This window comes from Eleginops maclovinus, chromosome 19, assembly GCF_036324505.1.
Source record: "Eleginops maclovinus isolate JMC-PN-2008 ecotype Puerto Natales chromosome 19, JC_Emac_rtc_rv5, whole genome shotgun sequence".
NCBI lineage: Eukaryota > Metazoa > Chordata > Actinopteri > Perciformes > Eleginopidae > Eleginops > Eleginops maclovinus.
In genome coordinates, this window is record NC_086367.1 from 8,065,889 (window position 1) to 8,083,744 (window position 17,856).

General features: G+C 40.8%; 1 protein-coding gene across 4 annotated transcripts in view; it reads left to right on the forward strand.

Moving 5' to 3' along the window:
• Positions 1-17,856, forward strand: part of kif6 (kinesin family member 6) — a 59,580-nt gene that overhangs the window by 21,979 nt on the left and 19,745 nt on the right. For all 4 annotated transcript variants that reach the window (XR_010167994.1, XM_063908217.1, XM_063908218.1 and 1 more), the window contains 4 exons: positions 1,376-1,479; positions 5,411-5,516; positions 8,885-9,032; positions 15,470-15,667. Coding sequence is in view for 3 of the 4 variants with exons in the window: in XM_063908217.1 (XP_063764287.1) it covers positions 1,376-1,479; positions 5,411-5,516; positions 8,885-9,032; positions 15,470-15,667 (556 nt within the window). In the remaining variant the exon portion in view is untranslated. The remainder of the gene's footprint in view (positions 1-1,375; positions 1,480-5,410; positions 5,517-8,884; positions 9,033-15,469; positions 15,668-17,856) is intronic.

Sequence of the window (17,856 nt, forward strand, 5' to 3'; positions counted from 1 at the left end):
TAGGTGACACAAACCCAAAATAGAGACTGTATTTCCAGCTAGAAAACACGCATCTCTCTCCTCCTTCCATTGTTGTTTACGTTTTTCTCGCTGCGTGGTATTACACGCGAGTTGTCCTTGTGCTGAAAACGTGACTTAATTGTCGCGTAGACGTCACTCCCAGAGACACAAGAAGAAAGCAAAAATATATCTTTTTACTAAGGAAAAGGACAAAAATAGTAACGCACAGTGACTTGGATAAGTAACTTTAATCTGATTACTGGTTTGGAAATAGTAACGCGTTAGATTACTCGTTACTGAAAAAAGTGGTCAGATTAGAGTAACGCTTAACGCGTTACCGACATCACTGTGTATCACCATTAACTATTCAAACAATAACTTTTTTTTTAATAAACCTGGCAGCTCCTGTTAAGGTAAACCAAACACAATCCATTCAAAATATAAGCATCCCATTATCAATCACAGAAAAGCCAAAACACTTTTTGAAGAGGTTCTATCCCTTAAGAACAGCTCTTAATGTTAACATCAGTTCGTTATGGCTGCTAATCCCAGCCTAGACTGACATTAGGCCACTCTGACTGACCTCTGTAGGCATGGAAAAAGAGAAAGAGCGGCACGCTTATCTACAAAGATTAAAGGTTATATGTCAACATGGCCGGGGTCTGGAAACATCTGTTTGGTGGATCCTCCTTTCATGTCATAGATTTTTCATCATATCTGGTTTAATGAAAAAGGCCGTCAGTGGAGAAGGCAGTCCCTAGGGTGCACAGATTGAAAAACATATTGCTGTCAGTATGAATCAGTGGAATGATGCTACAAGCTGTTCATAAAAACAACGTCCTGCTCTGTGACATCGTCTCTCCTCTCATCATGATTTTTGACAATAATAGATATTCCTGCTGTTTTTTTTTTACAAAGATTGCTATCTAATTACTTATTTAAGAAGCTATGTCTGGACTTGGTGAGATGTACTTTTTTATATATGTTTGCAGTAACCAGAGCCGGCCAGCGGTTACTAACAGCAACCACCCTATTGGCTCAGTGTAGAAGGCCTCAACCAAACACGTGTGGACAGTCAGCAGCACAGGGTTTTATGTGTACTTTTCTTTTGCCACCATAGCTGTTTAATGCCATTTTTATGTTTTGCTTCCTGTATTTTCTCCCTGGGGCATGCAGTTGTCTGGAATCAGTCAAGTTTGTCCTCAAAATGCATCAGAAAGAGAATCATTTTCAGACTGATTGTCTCATCTCTTGGCAGCAGTGGAATAGCCTCTGTCTGCAGCGCTAGAGTGTCTTTGTTTGCCCTGCTTTGCATGGTGTGTGTCTGTGCGCACACATGGTCGACCTCTCACCCTGCTTTGTGTGTGTTTTTCAGCTAATAGCCCGTCTGAAGAGGGAGATCCAGTCTCTAAAGGAAGAGCTGACCATGGTGACGGGAGAACAGAGAGACGGGCAGCTGACTGTGGGGGAGATCCAGAGGTTTGTCCCCTCAATCCACTCGTTCTGCCAAGTTATTATTTTAAACGTTTTTTTATTTTTAATTAAAATATGTCAGAAAGACATTAATCCAACATATTACAATCAAATATATATTGGCCTATTTGTATCCAACAGCAGCAACATTTAATTTACACATCATTGATGATATTTTTTCAGTTACCCATGAATCCTTGTGCACTTACAGTATCTCACAATAGTGAGTACACCCCTCACATTTTTGTAAATATTTTATTATATCTTTTCTGAAACACTGAAGATATGACACTTTGATACAATGTAAAGTAGTCAGTGTACAGCTTGTATAACAGTGTAAATTTGCTGTGCCCTCAAAATAACTCACAGCCATTAATGTCTAAACCGCTGGCAACAAAAGTGAGTATACCCCTAAGTGAAAATAGCCAAATTGTGCCGAATTAGCCATTTTCCCTCCCTGGTGTCATGTGACTCGTTAGTGTAACAAGGTCTCAGGTGTGAATGGGGAGCAGGTGTGTTAAATTCGGTGTTATCTCTCTCTCACACTCTCATACTGGTCACTGGAAGTTCAAAAAGGCACCTCATGGCAAAGAACTCTCTGAGGATCTGAATAAAAGAACTGTTGCTCTACATAAAGATGGCCTAGGCTATAAGAAGATTGCCAACACCCTGAAACTGAGCTGCAGCACGGTGGCCAAGTCCATACAGCGGTTTAACAGGACAGGTTCCACTCAGAACAGGCCTCGCCATGGTTGACCAAAGAAATTGAGTGCACATGCTCAGCGTCATATCCAGAGGTTGTCTCTTGAAAATAAATGTATGACTGCTGCCAGCATTGCTGCAGAGGTTAAAGGGGTGGGGGGTCAGTCCATACGCCGCACACTGTATCAAATTGTGGTCTACATGGCTGTCGTCCCAGACAGAAGCCTCTTCTAAAGATGATGCACAAGAAAGCTCGCAAACAGTTTGCTGAAGACAAGCAGACTAAGGACATGGATTACTGGAACCATGTCCTGAGGTCTGATTAGACCAAGATAAACATATTTGGTTCAGGTGGTGTCAAGCGTGTGTGGCCGCGACCAAGTGAGGAGTACAAAGACAAGTGTCTCTTGCCTACAGTCAAACATTGTGGTGGGAGTGTCATGGTTTGGGGCTGCACGAGTGCTGCCGGCTGTGTGGAGCTACAGTTCATTGAGGGAACCATGAATGCCAACATGTGCTCTGACATACTGAAGCAGAGCATGCTCCCCTCCCTTCAGAAACTGGGCCACAGGGCAGTATTCCAACATGATAACGACCCCAAACAGACCTCCGAGATGACCACTGCCTTGCTAAAGAAACTGAGGGTAAAGGTGATGGACTGGCCTAGCATGTCTCCAGACCTGAACCCTATTGAGCATCTGTGGGGCATCCTCAAACGGAAGGTGGAGGAGCGCAAGGTCTCTAACATCGAGTGGAAGAGGATTCCAGTGGCAACCTGTGAAGCTCTAGTGAACTCTATGCCCAAGAGAGTTAAGGCAGTTCTGAAAAATAATGGTGGCCACACAAAATATTGACACTTTGGGCACAATTTAGCCATTTTCACTTAGGGGTGTACTCACTTTTGTTGCCAGCGGTTTAGCTGGCTGTGTGTTGAGTTATTTTGAGGGCACAGTAAATTTACACTGTTATACAAGCGGTACACTGACTACTTTACATTGTATCAAAGTGTCATATCTTCAGTGTTGTCCGATGAAAAGATATAATAAAATATTTACAAAAATGTGAGGGTTGTACTCAGTTTTGTGAGATACTGTATAGAGCTAGCTGACCTCTGCTAAATCCCTGCACTCTGTGGTAGTTGGCAATTATTAATTAGGTGTCGTACTATTGTAAACACTATAAAAAAGGTCACTCTAAATGTGATTGTATGCCTGTTAAATGTTCAACTTAATTTGAGATTTTAGTCATTTAAGACATGTAGAAGGCTGGGGTCCCAGCTTTGTCTATTTTTCAGAAACATTTTGAAGACCCCTGACAAAGATTTTATTAGCTGTGATGCTGTTTCTAGATTAACAGATAATAGAAGTAGGGATGAAAAAAAGGCTCTCAATCTACTGGTCCATCTTCATTCCTACTCTCACCTATGGTCATCAAGGGGGTCACCACAGAACAAGCTTGCGATTACAAGCGGTTTTCCTCCGGAGGGTGGCTGGCATCTCCCTTAGCGTGACGGTGAGAAGTTCATTTATCTGGGAGGGACTCGGAGTATATTCTCTGCTCCTTCGTGTTGAAAGAAGCCAGTTGAGGTGGTTCAGGGACCTGGTAAAGATGCCACCTGGATGCCTCCCTAGAGAGGTGTTCCAGGCACGTCCAGCTGGGAGGAAACCGAGGGGTAGACCCAGGACCAGGTGGACGGATTATATATCCACTCTGGCCTTGGAGCGCCTTGCATTCTCCCATTTAGTGCTGTCTGATGTGGCCAGGGAAAGGGAAGTTTGGGGCCCTCTGCTGGAACTTTTTCTCCCGCGACCTAACTCTGGATGAGCAGTGGAAAATGGATGGATGGATGGGATAAAGAAAAATGTCCAAGTCTGAGTTAAATACGACTGCCAGTACAACTTTTTTATGACGCCCATGTCGATAATCCAGACATCTCAGGACATTACAGACATGTACAGCCTCCATGGTGTTTATGTACAGGTCGGCCCCAGGGAAGGAAGCCTCTAATTTGTATTTGTAAAGTTCAAAAATCCGGAGATTCTTGATCAATATGCTTCAAGATGTATAAGTGTTTGGGGTTTGCCTAAAGTGCGTACATAACTTATGCTGCTGGCTATGCATGGATACTGAGTTGGAACCTCATTCACTGAGACTTAACCAGATCTAATGGAGTTTCCCAGGACTCTGCCTTGGCCAGAACTGCTCTCTTTAGACCTTAGGCTGAGGGAGCCAGTGACTCAGGCCAGAGTTCAGGACAGAGGTTCCAGCAAGGACTTGGCACACCGCCCCTTCGACGCTGATGTATTTACAGTGCCTCAGTCCCCTCCGTCAGCCTTTTTATTATTTCGTCTCTACCCAAGTGATTATCCTCGATTTCCCCCTGTTTGTGGTCAAACTCACACAGGGAACCTTTATAGCTACATTCACTGGACATGCTGACTTTGTGTAGTCGTTTCCTCTCTCTTTTGTGCCTCCACTCATCCCCAGTGCCGAGTGATTTCACATATCTGGGCTTATTTGTTGTCACATTTCCAAGCGCTCATATATCGTCAGGCATACAGATCGTTTTACCTTTCAGAAGAATACTCTGCTCCCTGTGCTTTGTAAGATTCAGTAATAATCCTCTCCCCATGCAGGCTGAAGTTGTTTTTCTTAATACGGTATTTGTTTGCTCCACATGTTACATGACATTTCACCTCACACTTTGGAAAACTCATTAAGAAACTCTTAAATTCTGCTGTTTAAAAGATGGATGTTTTTCCTTCTTACAAAATATTGTACATGGCGCTGAAGGGCATTCCCCAGAATCAGACCTAGTATCACTAAACCTCTGATGTCTCGCAGAGCCCTGAAACACGACCGCTACGTTTGTTTTAAGTCTTTTGTCATGTAAACCGAGTGTGTTTCTACACTGAACATGACAGGGGAAAATGAAAACCGCACGGTGTCGTGTCTACATCGGATCCGTCTGGACGGCTGCCTCTTTCTTTTCCAGCGGCCGGGTCCAGAGCTCAGAGAACCAATGTTTGGACTATCATCCAGTGATAGTTTATCAACAGGGCCGGCCCAGTGGAGCTGGAGCACACGTTTAAGTAAATAGTTAGCTTTAAGCAGACCCACATTTTAAACACTCCTCAGATATAAATATTAACTCTTTGAGTATGTGATGATTGCACCATGGAATGTAGCACTGGTTTGAGGTTATTAGAAGGAATCTGCGTGTGTGTGTGTTTAGGTTGGAAGAGTTAGTCAAGGCCTTTCTGGACGACCCTGATCCAGACTTGATGCTGTCGTTGGGATCAGACATGAGAAAAATCCAGTTCTGTTTCTCCCTGCTGAAGGTAATACGTTAACATCAGTCTCTCCATGTGCAGCATGCGTATGCATGTCTCCCTGTGTCTGTGTCTTTTCTCTCCATCCTTCTCTCTGAATTGGCTCAGGATGCAATTTCATGATTGATAAGGCCACAGGTAACACTGATGCAAATCATCGATTCTGGATTGATCGATCAAAAACTGTCAAACGAGTGTGCTTTTATCCTTATCTGTGTACTGAGTGAGTACACACGACGTGTCCTTCACTCTTTGACACGCTTTGACTGCAAACAAGCAAAGAGGATTTTATACAGTCCTGTTTTTACCTTTGAGTCACTATTCATCATGACAGTCGGTCGATTTGCAATTTACCTTTTCTAATTATCAGTTATTTCTTTGTGATACCAAGGCACATACATGCTGTTTGACTTCCCAGGATAACAATTAAAGAAAACTGATCAATCAAAAAGGTACCTGACAGTCTGTATGCTGTGTGCTCCTCTTGGTTTGTTGGTGTGAAAGCTTCCAAAGTGTTAGTGCATGAGGTCCCTTTGGCACTATAGGAATGAAAAGATAGAGCACACTTGATCAATTGACCAATCCCTTCCTCTAAACAGCTCCCTCTAGTGTCCGCCACCTGAAAATGCATTACTTTTCATTAAGTAGAATAGTTTGACTCCAGAGAAAAATCTGATGATCATCATGATATTTAAAGTAGGTCTGACTATAACTTGGAATGTGTTATTCTTAACACATGCCAGACGGTGGCAATATTTTGTGATCCAATGATGCGCAATTTTTGCGGTGCTTTAGATTTTCCCACAGCCTGACTTTAGTCTAGACACTTGGTGGCTTTCAGCTGTTTGCCATGTAGTTAGAAGAAAGGTGTAACGTTACATGCAAACGTTAAGTAGCTCTTAAGATATGTCACACAACAGCTAAAAAAACAAACCAGGACATACCTACAAACAAAATGATGGTCTGAACTTGTTTCTGGCTGCATCATCAGCAGAATTTCGTTATAAAGTTTTAATATAATTGAGCGCTGAGAAATAAAGCTTATTAGTCATAAACTGAAAATTATCCAGCAGTAACTCTTGAGTAATACACTTTGATCCGAGCAAAGGGTTAAGCCAACAAATAAAATGTTTTCTGTTCCTGGAAAATCTGATAGTCAAAACTCAAACATTTTCACAAAAGAAAATATCGAATTAACTCCTTTATTAAAAATGTAAAAGCAGTAATATTTGCTGAACGTAAGCTCATTTGCTAACCTGTTGAATGGGTCAGTAAACATATGATTCCATCATTATAAGACACATTATATGCACTGTATTTGTGATGTACCAGGTCATTTTAAATGTTGTATTCTCACCCCTTCATCTATTTTATTTGGGAACTAGATGACTTGTTTTAAATTAATGTCAAATTTGTTTTTCCAGTGTCATTTCTATAAAAGTGGAGTCAGGGCATCATTTTGGTTTTGGCTGGGTGCCCGATCCACCGACTATTTGTCATGCAGACTGCAGTGGAAAAACTTCCCAATTGCATGTCGCCTGCCAAATGTTTACAGAAAACATCAATTATTAAAGTTTTTGTTTTGGAGAAAGTCAGAAGGATTATAGACGGCGCTTAACATTTCTATGACAGCAACCCACTGCTGCTTAACCAGCGTAGGGAAAAGACTGCAGGGCTCACACTGTTCCTGCACTCCGCTTTGGTTGTAGTTTGAGCAGCGGACCAGAAGCAGTTCCAGATCCCACTTGAATGACTGTTTATCTCAAATTCACTTTGTTATGATCGACACGCTCTATCTCCTGTTCAGTTTACATTCCTCTGAGCATCACCCCAGTCACACTTCACTGAGGAACTCTGGTCTGCTTTGAATTGATTCCTTTCTTCTTTGTTCTCAACACTGGCTCCCTCTCACACGCTCCGCTTGTCTTTGTTTCAGGGTGAAGGGCCGAGCATATCTGCAGTGTGAGCTGAAGCACTGCGAGTTTAGGTGTGCAGTTCAGCCTCTGGGTTTTAGCCCTTTTAGTAGGTTATCACTGCAGAAATTGAATTAGAAAGTCATTTTACATGACACCACTATCTTCTTAATTATGCTACCATACCGTATGTCCCAAAAATCAGAGGTGGAAGAATCACTTAGATCCTTTACCTAAATAGGTTAGATTAGATTTACTTTATTGATCCCAACTAAGGAATTATTTCTGTCACAGCAGTATGTAAACAAGGCATTGCACATTATGTGAAAATATAAAAGAGTAGAAAATAAACAAACATAAAAGTAAAATTAAAACATTTTTATATTTTATAAAACGGAAATACAAATAAATACATGTTGACTGTGAAAGTTATCAATCTGTAGACTATCGACTATACACTATGAAGGGCCTATTACTGCTAACACAATGTAAAAGTAGGATAAAAAGAATAAGGATAAGTAAAAGTAGAAATACTTTTATCTGAAAAAGTAAAAGTCCTGAATTCTGGACTTTTACTTCAATATACTGTAACTTCTACTCACTAGTATTGTCAGTATCTACTTAAAGAATCAAAAGTAAAAGCACTCTATATGCAACACTGAAGTATTATCGTTCTATAAAACATTATTATTATTATCTATAGTAGGAAATTATTCAGTTATAATTGCTTGCAAATACACGCAAGACAATACCCGTAAATGTTGTAGTTTGTCGATATTGAGACCATTTTGGATTATTACTTTTAAAACCTCTGCATATTTGTGGTACTTTACTGTGTCATTATCATACGTATATATATTTTTTTCAAAATGTAGCGGTGTAGAAATATAAAGTAGCATCAAATGGAAATACTCAGGTAAAGTATAATGATAACAAACCAGTACTTGAGTTAATGTACTTTCCACCATTGCCCAAAAGTGTCTCAGTCTCAGCCTTCCTCTGTACCTTTCTCTTCTAACGTGTCTTCTTCTACTCCCCGTGGAAAAAACTCCAACCCTCTAACATGTTTTCCACCTGTCGTTAAGCCTGGATTATCATTGAAATGTTAGAGTTGTATTACAGACAGGGAAAATACAGGGGAATCTAATGAATGTTTAGGGAATATCACAGAATTTAGAAGAGCACCACTTTCCAGGATGATTCCACGATGTGTTTTCCAGCTTGTTTAGATTCAGGGCATCAGATGGTTGTTTACTGTTTCCCAGCAGCAAAGTGTAGAACATTGACTTGCAATGTAGTCATGAACTGTCAATAAAGAAGACATTAAACAACTGTTTTAAAGAATAAAATGTCATACTTATAACAGTTCATCAGTTCTTATAATGAAATGCAACCAACAACCAGAGGATGTCATTCTATTTTTATCATTAAATCAACAGTTGACATTTGTGTTTTTTATAACAGATTATGATCATGGACAAGCAAAGAGGAGGAAATGGGAATGCTGATGGGAAAGCATCATGGACTGCAGCAGAGAGGGAAGACAGCCAACAGTCAGCAGCAGAAGTCTCCAAACTGAAAGAGATGATGACACAACGTGACAATGAGATCAGTATCCTTTGACATGGTGGAGCCATCTGAAATATTCTTTCCATGATTTTTTATTTCCTTGTCTATCAAAAAACACATGTCTGTTATTGATCATCTGGTCAGAAGGTCAGGCTGCACCTACTTGTGTTTTGCTTGTCTTGCAGAAGTTAGCTCTGCTACAGGAAGGACTTTCACATGATGACAGATGATTGGCGTCGATTTATAGCTAGATTAAAAGAGACAGATCTTTCCTTCGAAGTTAAGGTAAATGAAATTGTATTGTATTGGATCTTTTTTGTTTTAAGGCATATCATTTCGCCAGGCAGTGACGTAACGCTCCTCTAATCTTTGGAAACACAGTGAATGTTTGCACCCTCCAAAATGCACTTCAAGTTGTTTCTCTCGTGTATGTGTGTGTCACAGGTGCAAAGCTCCTGTCCACTAACGGAGAACTTTCCGGGGCTTGATTCCCTTTTTTGGCTTGTTTGTGCGAATCTAACACACCTCGTCTTTTTATCTAATCTAGGAGTTGAGGCATCTGTATAGTGTAGTGTGAAAAAATAAAGGGGATGGCGTAAAACTGAAAAAGTGAGTTCAGGAAGTGCATCTCTGGAATTAGAATTATAAATTTACAGTAAAACGAGGGAAAATGTGCAATTACAAACCGAGTAGGGTCGGTTTCAATTCTGAGTTATGTTGCGGCGTCCAGCCTCAGAGTTTAATCACACTTACTGTTTATAGTGATATCTTCATTAGCCAAAAACGGTATTCACCCTAAAGTAGATCAGCCTTTGTTATTGCACGTTTGGATTACAACGTTTCTGCAAACACATAAATTATGAAATCGAAGTTGTCTTGCCTTCATCACCAGTGCCCCAAAGTAAGCATGAGATGTTGTTTTAATGTGTATGTTCACATATATCTTCATCCAATGACTGCAGTTTATCATAGTTACTATTAATCATAATTATGGTATTTGAATATGATATTTCTGTTCTTTATGGGATTATTCTCCCCTCTACCCCTCGTGCTGCGGCTTGTCATTAGATCACAGCACATTAGTCAAAAAATGGAGACGTCTGCTTGATTATTTAGCCACAAAAACCTCTGCGCTCCAAAATAAACAGAATATTATCATGCAGATATTTCACCACAGTATTTCTTGGAACAAGTGGGTGTAATGGGAAATCCTCCCCTCTCATCTCCTCTTCATGTCACACACTGGGTTTCACATGATGCAAAAGTAATCACAGAAATTAGTACTGTGCGTGTTTAAAGGCGCATATTTCAGCCAGTAATGTACACGCTCTGCTGACCATATTGCCCTTATGTTCTCTCTTTGCAAGGTTTATATATAAAGTTTCAGTAGCCTAAACTATCAAACCTCACAGTTGGGGGGGGTCTGTCTGCAGCATGTAACTCTATATTTTAGGTTGACCAACGCTGCAGGGATGACATCATTTGTAGCCAGAGCCCTTAAAACGATCTTAATACAGACCATTTCTACAAGCTTTTACATGTTAATCACCATCCTTTCCATGTGGGTATGACTGTCCCACCCCCCCACCCAGATAAATATGCAAGATCTTCAGCTCCTGTGCTAAAGGGGTGCTCACAGGGTTAATAATGGCAGAGTTCCCTGTATAAAAAAGGTTTTATCTCTGCCCCTGTGTGTTCCCATGCATGGTCGGTGGGGCACCTGGTAATGCTTAGTGGACTTTGCTAGGGTTATGACACATCCACCACCAACATGATAATTGAGCAAAAAGGAGGAGATGTTAACTAAGTTAAATTGTTGTTGCACAGTCAATCCTTGATGCGTTTCTTGCAAAAACAATTGGACGTTTTTAATGCCTCTTTGCTGACAATATGCTTTCAATCCGCTTTGCTGGATGTTATATATTTTCGGATTGTCCTTCCATCCAGTTCTTGTGAATCTGAAATCTCAGGAAGGCCTCAAGGATTTTTTATTTAAAGGATTCTCTGGGCAGTTTTAGGTTTTATTGGAGAGTGACAGTGTTGAGACAGAGGGGATGGTAATGCATTAATGGTCCCAAGCTGGATTTGAACCTGGGTCCTCACGGGGACTGAGTCCCGGCACATGGGCTGCCTCTATTCAGCGGCCAGACCTAGAGGACATATATTCAAATTTGCCAATCATTTCCACTTGACTAACTAAAGGATAAACGTATTTAATTTTATCAGAAGGTCACCTAACAGAACTTATTTTTCACCATATCACTTAGATGATGATTATGCACAAATGTCTTGCATGATAAAAAGATGAGATTTTGGTCAAACATGAATGTAATTGCAACTTCACTGTTTGGCGGAGGCATACAAACTTAAGGCGGTAATTAAAGTTTTCATATCTGTGCTAGCCACATACAGAAAATTCCAAAGAGAGGACCAATAATATTCACAAATAGCCGATAATACAGTTTCATTCTCTCTTGGCGCACAATCGTGTTCAATGAATCCAGGAAGGATTTGGCTAATACTAAATCATAATTGCAACAGTGATACGGCACAGAAGGTCTCTCACAGTGTGGTTACTGCTTTGGCAAAGGTTCCCTGGATTCTCTTAACAACTCTGGCCATTGTTCAGCTTGATTTCGTACATCAAGCCTCCAAAATTCGATCAATCCAAAATAATGCTGACAATTTATTGCTCAAACAGTCGCCTCCAACTCTGCTGAACAGAAACTCTCTAGGTCTCATATGTGGTAGTTTATGGTCTTGGCTAGAGATGTTTGGCTCCTTATTTTCAGCTTCAGTATTAGCATGGCTCTTTAGAAGCAATGGTTAGCCAGTGAAATATCTGGACAATTAACTGATGTATTTGTACGGACATTTGTCCCCGGACAACACTTCCAAATGACTCGAGTGATCCCCTGACTTTTCCTTCAGTGCCACCAGCAAGTTGACATTTCTTGATTTATTGCTGGAAAAGGTCTGTGGAGAAAATGTCAATACAGGGGGGAGAACATTGCTTTACGTTGTGCTTTAGTGCCCACAAAAAAAAACCCATCAGATATATTAAAAAGGGAATTGTATCCCGACATTCCAACACGTTTGATGGACAGCACAGTGTGAAAGTTGCATTTGCAATCCTCTGGCTTTGATAATTCAGTGATTCACTAAGAGTTTTGTTTTGCTTTCCGCCAGCTGCATTTGGTTTTAGCATATATGCAAATCAGTGTTGATTGGATGAAATGACCTAAATCAGTCATTTTACAAGTAGGATTTGTTTAGTCTTTGATTGAACTGATCACAAACCTATATAGCACAATACTGGAATGGGAAAACCCAAATAAGAATAATAGGGCTCCTTTAAAACTATGTAGTGTATTATGCATCTTTATAGTACAAATAAAGTATGACCGGCATCATACTGTAGCTTTTGAAAGCATAAGGACAATATCTGCACGTCAAACATTCCTTTATCTAAATTCAATGCTATAGATTAACATCTTAAAGGATTTTTCATACTTGTAGTTTATGGTATGCTACAATGAAATTGAAGCAATTTGCGGCACCACTGGGATTGGCACTGCACCTTCGCTAGCTGTGGCAAAAAAATACATATATTTGGTGGGATGTCTGCTTTATTGGACAGTGTAATATAGAGTGACAAGAAAGATGAAATGGAGAGATGGAATGCACTTCATGAGCTGAATTTGACCACATTTTGAGTGCATGGCATGTGAAGCAGACCACAGATCTTACGTGCAACCCCCAAGAAAAAATGTCATCCTATTCTCGAGGGCTGTGTTGGTGTTCAGCATAAATGAAGATATCAGACGCCGGAGATCTCGCTAATGGAAAAACCTGGTGAACAACAGTCTGGAGTAATGACTTGTATGAAACAATGACATAGGGCCCACAGAAGTCATATTTCTCTGTTCAACTTGGCTGCTAGAGGTCATTTGGAAAAAAAAAAGGGTTAGATTTTGGCAGTTGTCAGAGGGCTGCATGGTTGGTTTCTTTGGAAACTGTAATTGGAGACCTGGTTTCTTCATGTTATTGTTCCCACTGACATCCCCTTTGTATTGGCTGACAGGAATATAAACAAATGTCTCCAACTCCTTCAAAACTACGTTCATTCATCCTCCAAAGTAATGACTATCAGACTTTTGTACGAACATCCCCAATTATGTGCTGACCACTACAGTCTGGTCACAAGTGGATGTCTGCTACTCTCATGATAGAAGCATGCTGAAGAGATGGGCTAATGTGTTGTCTCTAAATTATGGGTTGTGATTAGGCCATCAAACACACTTCCATTTATAGTGGAAAAACAGGCACACAGGCACGGAGCTGAATATTTTAGGAGACTGCAATCTTTTATTCATGTCGGTAATGTAAATTAAGCATGTAGGAGGTCAAACAGACTAGTATACTTCTCATAGAATAACACTAAGTTATTACCCTTTTTCCCTGTATGTTTCCCTGTGACAAGCTTTCAGTAAGATGTAAAGCAATCTTGGCAGCTTTCTGTAAAATAGCTTCATCATGTTTTTTCCCATACAATTCTAGTTCACACGATTACAATTTTTCCTACATCAGCAGTTTTGATTGCAAAAAAATTGCCTCTGCTAGCACCGTTGTCTCCTTTCACACCAGTCATGGGAACAGCAGTGTTATGCCCCTTTGATACAGTAAACGTAGCTCTACAAGTCAGGAAGCATTCCAGCATTCAGGCGTCAATCTGATAATCAAATTTGAAAGTCCTGAAAGAATTTGTGCTCAGCTTTGTGTGTGTTATAATTCAGAAATATGTGAGGACAGCTGAAAGCAGTTTGAGCAATTGATCGTCTGCTGAATAGTGTTGAAAGGTATGTGGACCAGAGTAAACAATTACAGTAAGTTCTATTAATGTATAGAGACATTGCTTATGGAGAATTAAAAACGTGTCATGGCAATAAAAATGTTAACGGGTTATAATTGGGAATTCTGGCCTCCTCATGTAGCCACTCAATTACCCTGTCACCGATGCATATCTACACTTGGATTCAAGTAGACAAACACAAGAATATAACCTCATCAGTGGGGAAGATTTTGTGGAATCTTGGTGAAGTATGCAGCCTCTCTGGCTCCTCTTCTCTCCACTGATTCATCCCAGACCATGACATCTTCCCCAGCCTGTAAGGTCAGACGCTGAGAGCATGTCAGCACTATGCCATTATTAAAAGACCTCAATAAAGCTGGCTGCCTTTTTGAGGAACCCTTCATCCCGAAATCAATCCATCAATCAGTTTTTCCGCTTACCTGTATTTATCAAACTAGATTGTTGTTGCTTGATTTGCCAAGTGTTGGAGATACAGTATAGCTGTAGAGATGTCTGCTTTCTCTCCAATAGAATGGAAATACACTGCCCGGCCGAAAAAAAGGTCACAAGCCTGTGGGGGCAGTGCTATGATCTGGGGTTGCTGCAGTTGGTCTGGTCTAGGTTCAGCAACGTTATGTGCCCAAAGAACGAGGTCAGCTGACTACCTGAATATACTGAATGACCAGGTTATTTCATCAATGGCTTTTTTCTTCCCTGATGGCACGGGCATGTTCCAAGATGACAATGCCAGGATCCATTGTGCTCAAATTGTGAAAGAGTGGTTCAGGGAGCATGAGACATCATTTCACACATGGATTGGCCACCACAGAGTCCAGACCTGAATCCGATTGAGAATCTTTCGGATGTGCTGGAGAAGACTTGGCGCTGTGGTCCGAATCTCCCGTCATCAATACAAGATCTTGGCTAAAAATTAATGCCAGAAAATTAATGCAAGACAGAAATAAATGTTGTGACATTGCAGAAGCTTGTGGAAACGATGCCACAGCGAATCCGTGCCGTAATCAAAGCTAAAGGCGGTCCAACGAAATATTAGTGTGACCTTTTTATGGCCGGGCAGTGTATATGGCATTCTGGTGTTAAAAGTGCCCAAAAAATACATTTGAAAAATTCAACAACAATTCAAGAAATCAAAATCATCCACAGAAGTTGTTGTGAGCAGTTTTATGTAGGACCTACCTTATTTCTATTTGGAACTACAACTGTATCATCGCATGGAGAGAAAAGTGCATCCACTCTGCTATGACACTAATAAATTAATACAGCTAGTTCCTGTTAGCCAGCTAATGGTGGCTCATCCATGAAGGACGCCATAAATGTCTACATCTCGGGCTGTCAGTAGATCAAGCCTCCACGAGTATCTTCATCGTTAGCGGTGTAGTTTGATAGAATTAAAGGAGTTCTATACGTTAAACTACATCAAGGTCTATTGATTATCTTTAGTAATGTGTTTGGAAAGAGACATTGCTTTGTGGGTTTTTCAAAAGCTTTTTGACGTTATGGGCAAAGTGTGCCACATAGTTCATTGGAGAGAATGCAATTATCTCTTTTCCATCCAGTACTTTTTCCCCAAAAATACGAAAACACATGACTTAACTCCTTGCCCACAGGTATCCTAGTTAAGATGTTGAAGAAGGAGAAAAAAAGAGCCCAGGATGCTGCTGCTCAGCTTGCTAACGCCGCCAATGGCCAAAGAATGGCCTTCCAGGGTGCCTCGGGGTTATCAACAATGCCACTGTTGAGGGAAGGGAGCCCAGACAGCATCTCAACCGACCATGGAGAACGAGCCATAGAGCACATGAAAAGAGGTACTTTAAGATTCTGTTTTTGCTTGTTTTTACAAATCAAAGAATTGTACGGATGTAGGATCAATCGAGTTTACAACTGCCAGAAGTGTTCTCATATGGATAGGGTTAGCACATTTCCAAAGGGCGTACAAATTGAACTATGACATGTTTGAGATATCTGGTGCTACTCCTTGTTGTGGCTCTGATAACCAAGGCCCTCTCCAGACAGGATTTTTATCATAACTTTTAAAAGGTATTGTGATATAAGGCAACATATCCTGATACAAAGGTGAAAATGATATCTTGTCCGCCGTTTGTTTCATCACAGTTCTCAGTTCCAGTTTTTGCAGATTGCTCTAACATGTGGCCTTGAATTTAGTGTCATTACAGTGCTGCAGTTGACAAGCTTATCTCCATTTAGATAAGCAATGTCATGTCTCTTCAGAGGGTTAAGATCACAGTGAAAGTATAACAGCAGCTCAGTAAGTAGCAGAGCCTTCAGACTGCAGCTTGTCTTGTATTGTCGTCTATGTGTAACTTCTTAAGACATGAGCTTGGTTTAAATTGAATAGGAATGTGGAGGTTGCTAAAAGTCAAGCCAATCAAGCTTTGAGATATTCTCCCTAGCCAGCAGCAGCATTTATTTGGCTTTTTCCTGTTTAATTTTGGCTAAGTGGAGCCTTACGTGTGATGATAAACCTGAACCCTTATAACAAGCTCAGTCATAGCCATCGGGCACAGTGGTGGGAGCCAGGAACTCATCACAGCGAGGCTGCGCTCCTGTCTGCGCTAACCACAGCTCCGTCATCCTTTTTGACATTTTTGTGTAATGGTGCCCAATGCGGTTATAAGGCCAGCACAGTGGTAATTGCAAACAGGGACTCTGAAAGAAGAGCCTATTTAAAACAAACAGGTTTGAACTCTGTCCAGTCAGGCTTCGTAAGCGATTCGGTCATTCATCGAAGGGACAATGAGGAGCTCTGTGATGGATGGCTGTGAAGCAGCGGTTCATACAACCACTGATAAACGATGTGCCATATGTATAAGTCTCTCCGAATGATATGTTATCTAATTCGGAGCATGATCATTTGGGTCATCTCGCCAGAGGATTTGTTTTCGCTTGCCCCCAGATCACCTCTTTTTTTTCTCTCTCTGATTTCATGGGATGACTTCCATAAGTTCCACTTCCACTCGGTTGACCTGTGGCTGTGTGGCATCTGCTGCCTTACACCCACACACCACACAAATAGCCAATGTTGAAGAGGAATTGTAATGCAGTCTGCATTTGAGGTATCTTGGAGAATATATCATCATTTTATGCATTGTTCTGCAAATGTCCAGTAAAATGAGCAATCAGTGCCCCTGTGCAAATCCTGTTTTCGGCAACAAAGATTTGGGTTTGTTTTAGTAGGATTGGAATGCTTTAAGTTAAAACGACAACATTTCTTTAAAAATAACTACTAAAGATTTTGTTACTTACATTACAAAGTCTGGTTTATTTGGACCCATCCGTCCCCTCACAGATCCTCACGATGCAGACTTCTTTGCTCCCTAGACAACATCCCCTGTCCTATGTCACAAAAGTGTGGGTTATATATGAATTGTTGAAACTTTCCATAGGGTTAGGTCCAAACAGTGATTGAGAACAGCCTCTCATTCTTGAGGAAAAAAGCATTTTATATTTTTATCGGACCAGAAACATAAATATCTACATGACCTACAGTGTTTGAGTCTGATTCCCTGAATGCAGAGTCGCAATAAATCCAAACATTGAAAATATTACGTGTAAATAATCCAGCTGTTCCATAATCAAATGAAAGAAGACACAGGTCCTTTCTGTCAGAGACACAAACACAAGTCATTGTGAAGAATCGTCCTGGCTCTTGAATAAATGTTGCACCAAGTGACATCTGGCAAAGAAAACCCCAAAAGTCAGCAGTGTCCTCAATGGATGTATTTTCATATCTGCTGCCTCCAATATTGAGGGAGAGGTTATTGCGTGTTTTAGCCTCCTTGATCATGATACAGCTTATAGAACTCCATGTCAGGATCAACAAAACCTGTTAAACTGCAGGGACTGTTGACTTTGCAAGGCAAGTTGCTATGAACATCTGTATCTATGTTGTATTCATGTGTGGGCAGGGAATCAGAGGAAGATTGTACAGGGTCTAAAGTGATCCATATCTATAAGCTGAACATTCTTAATGGGA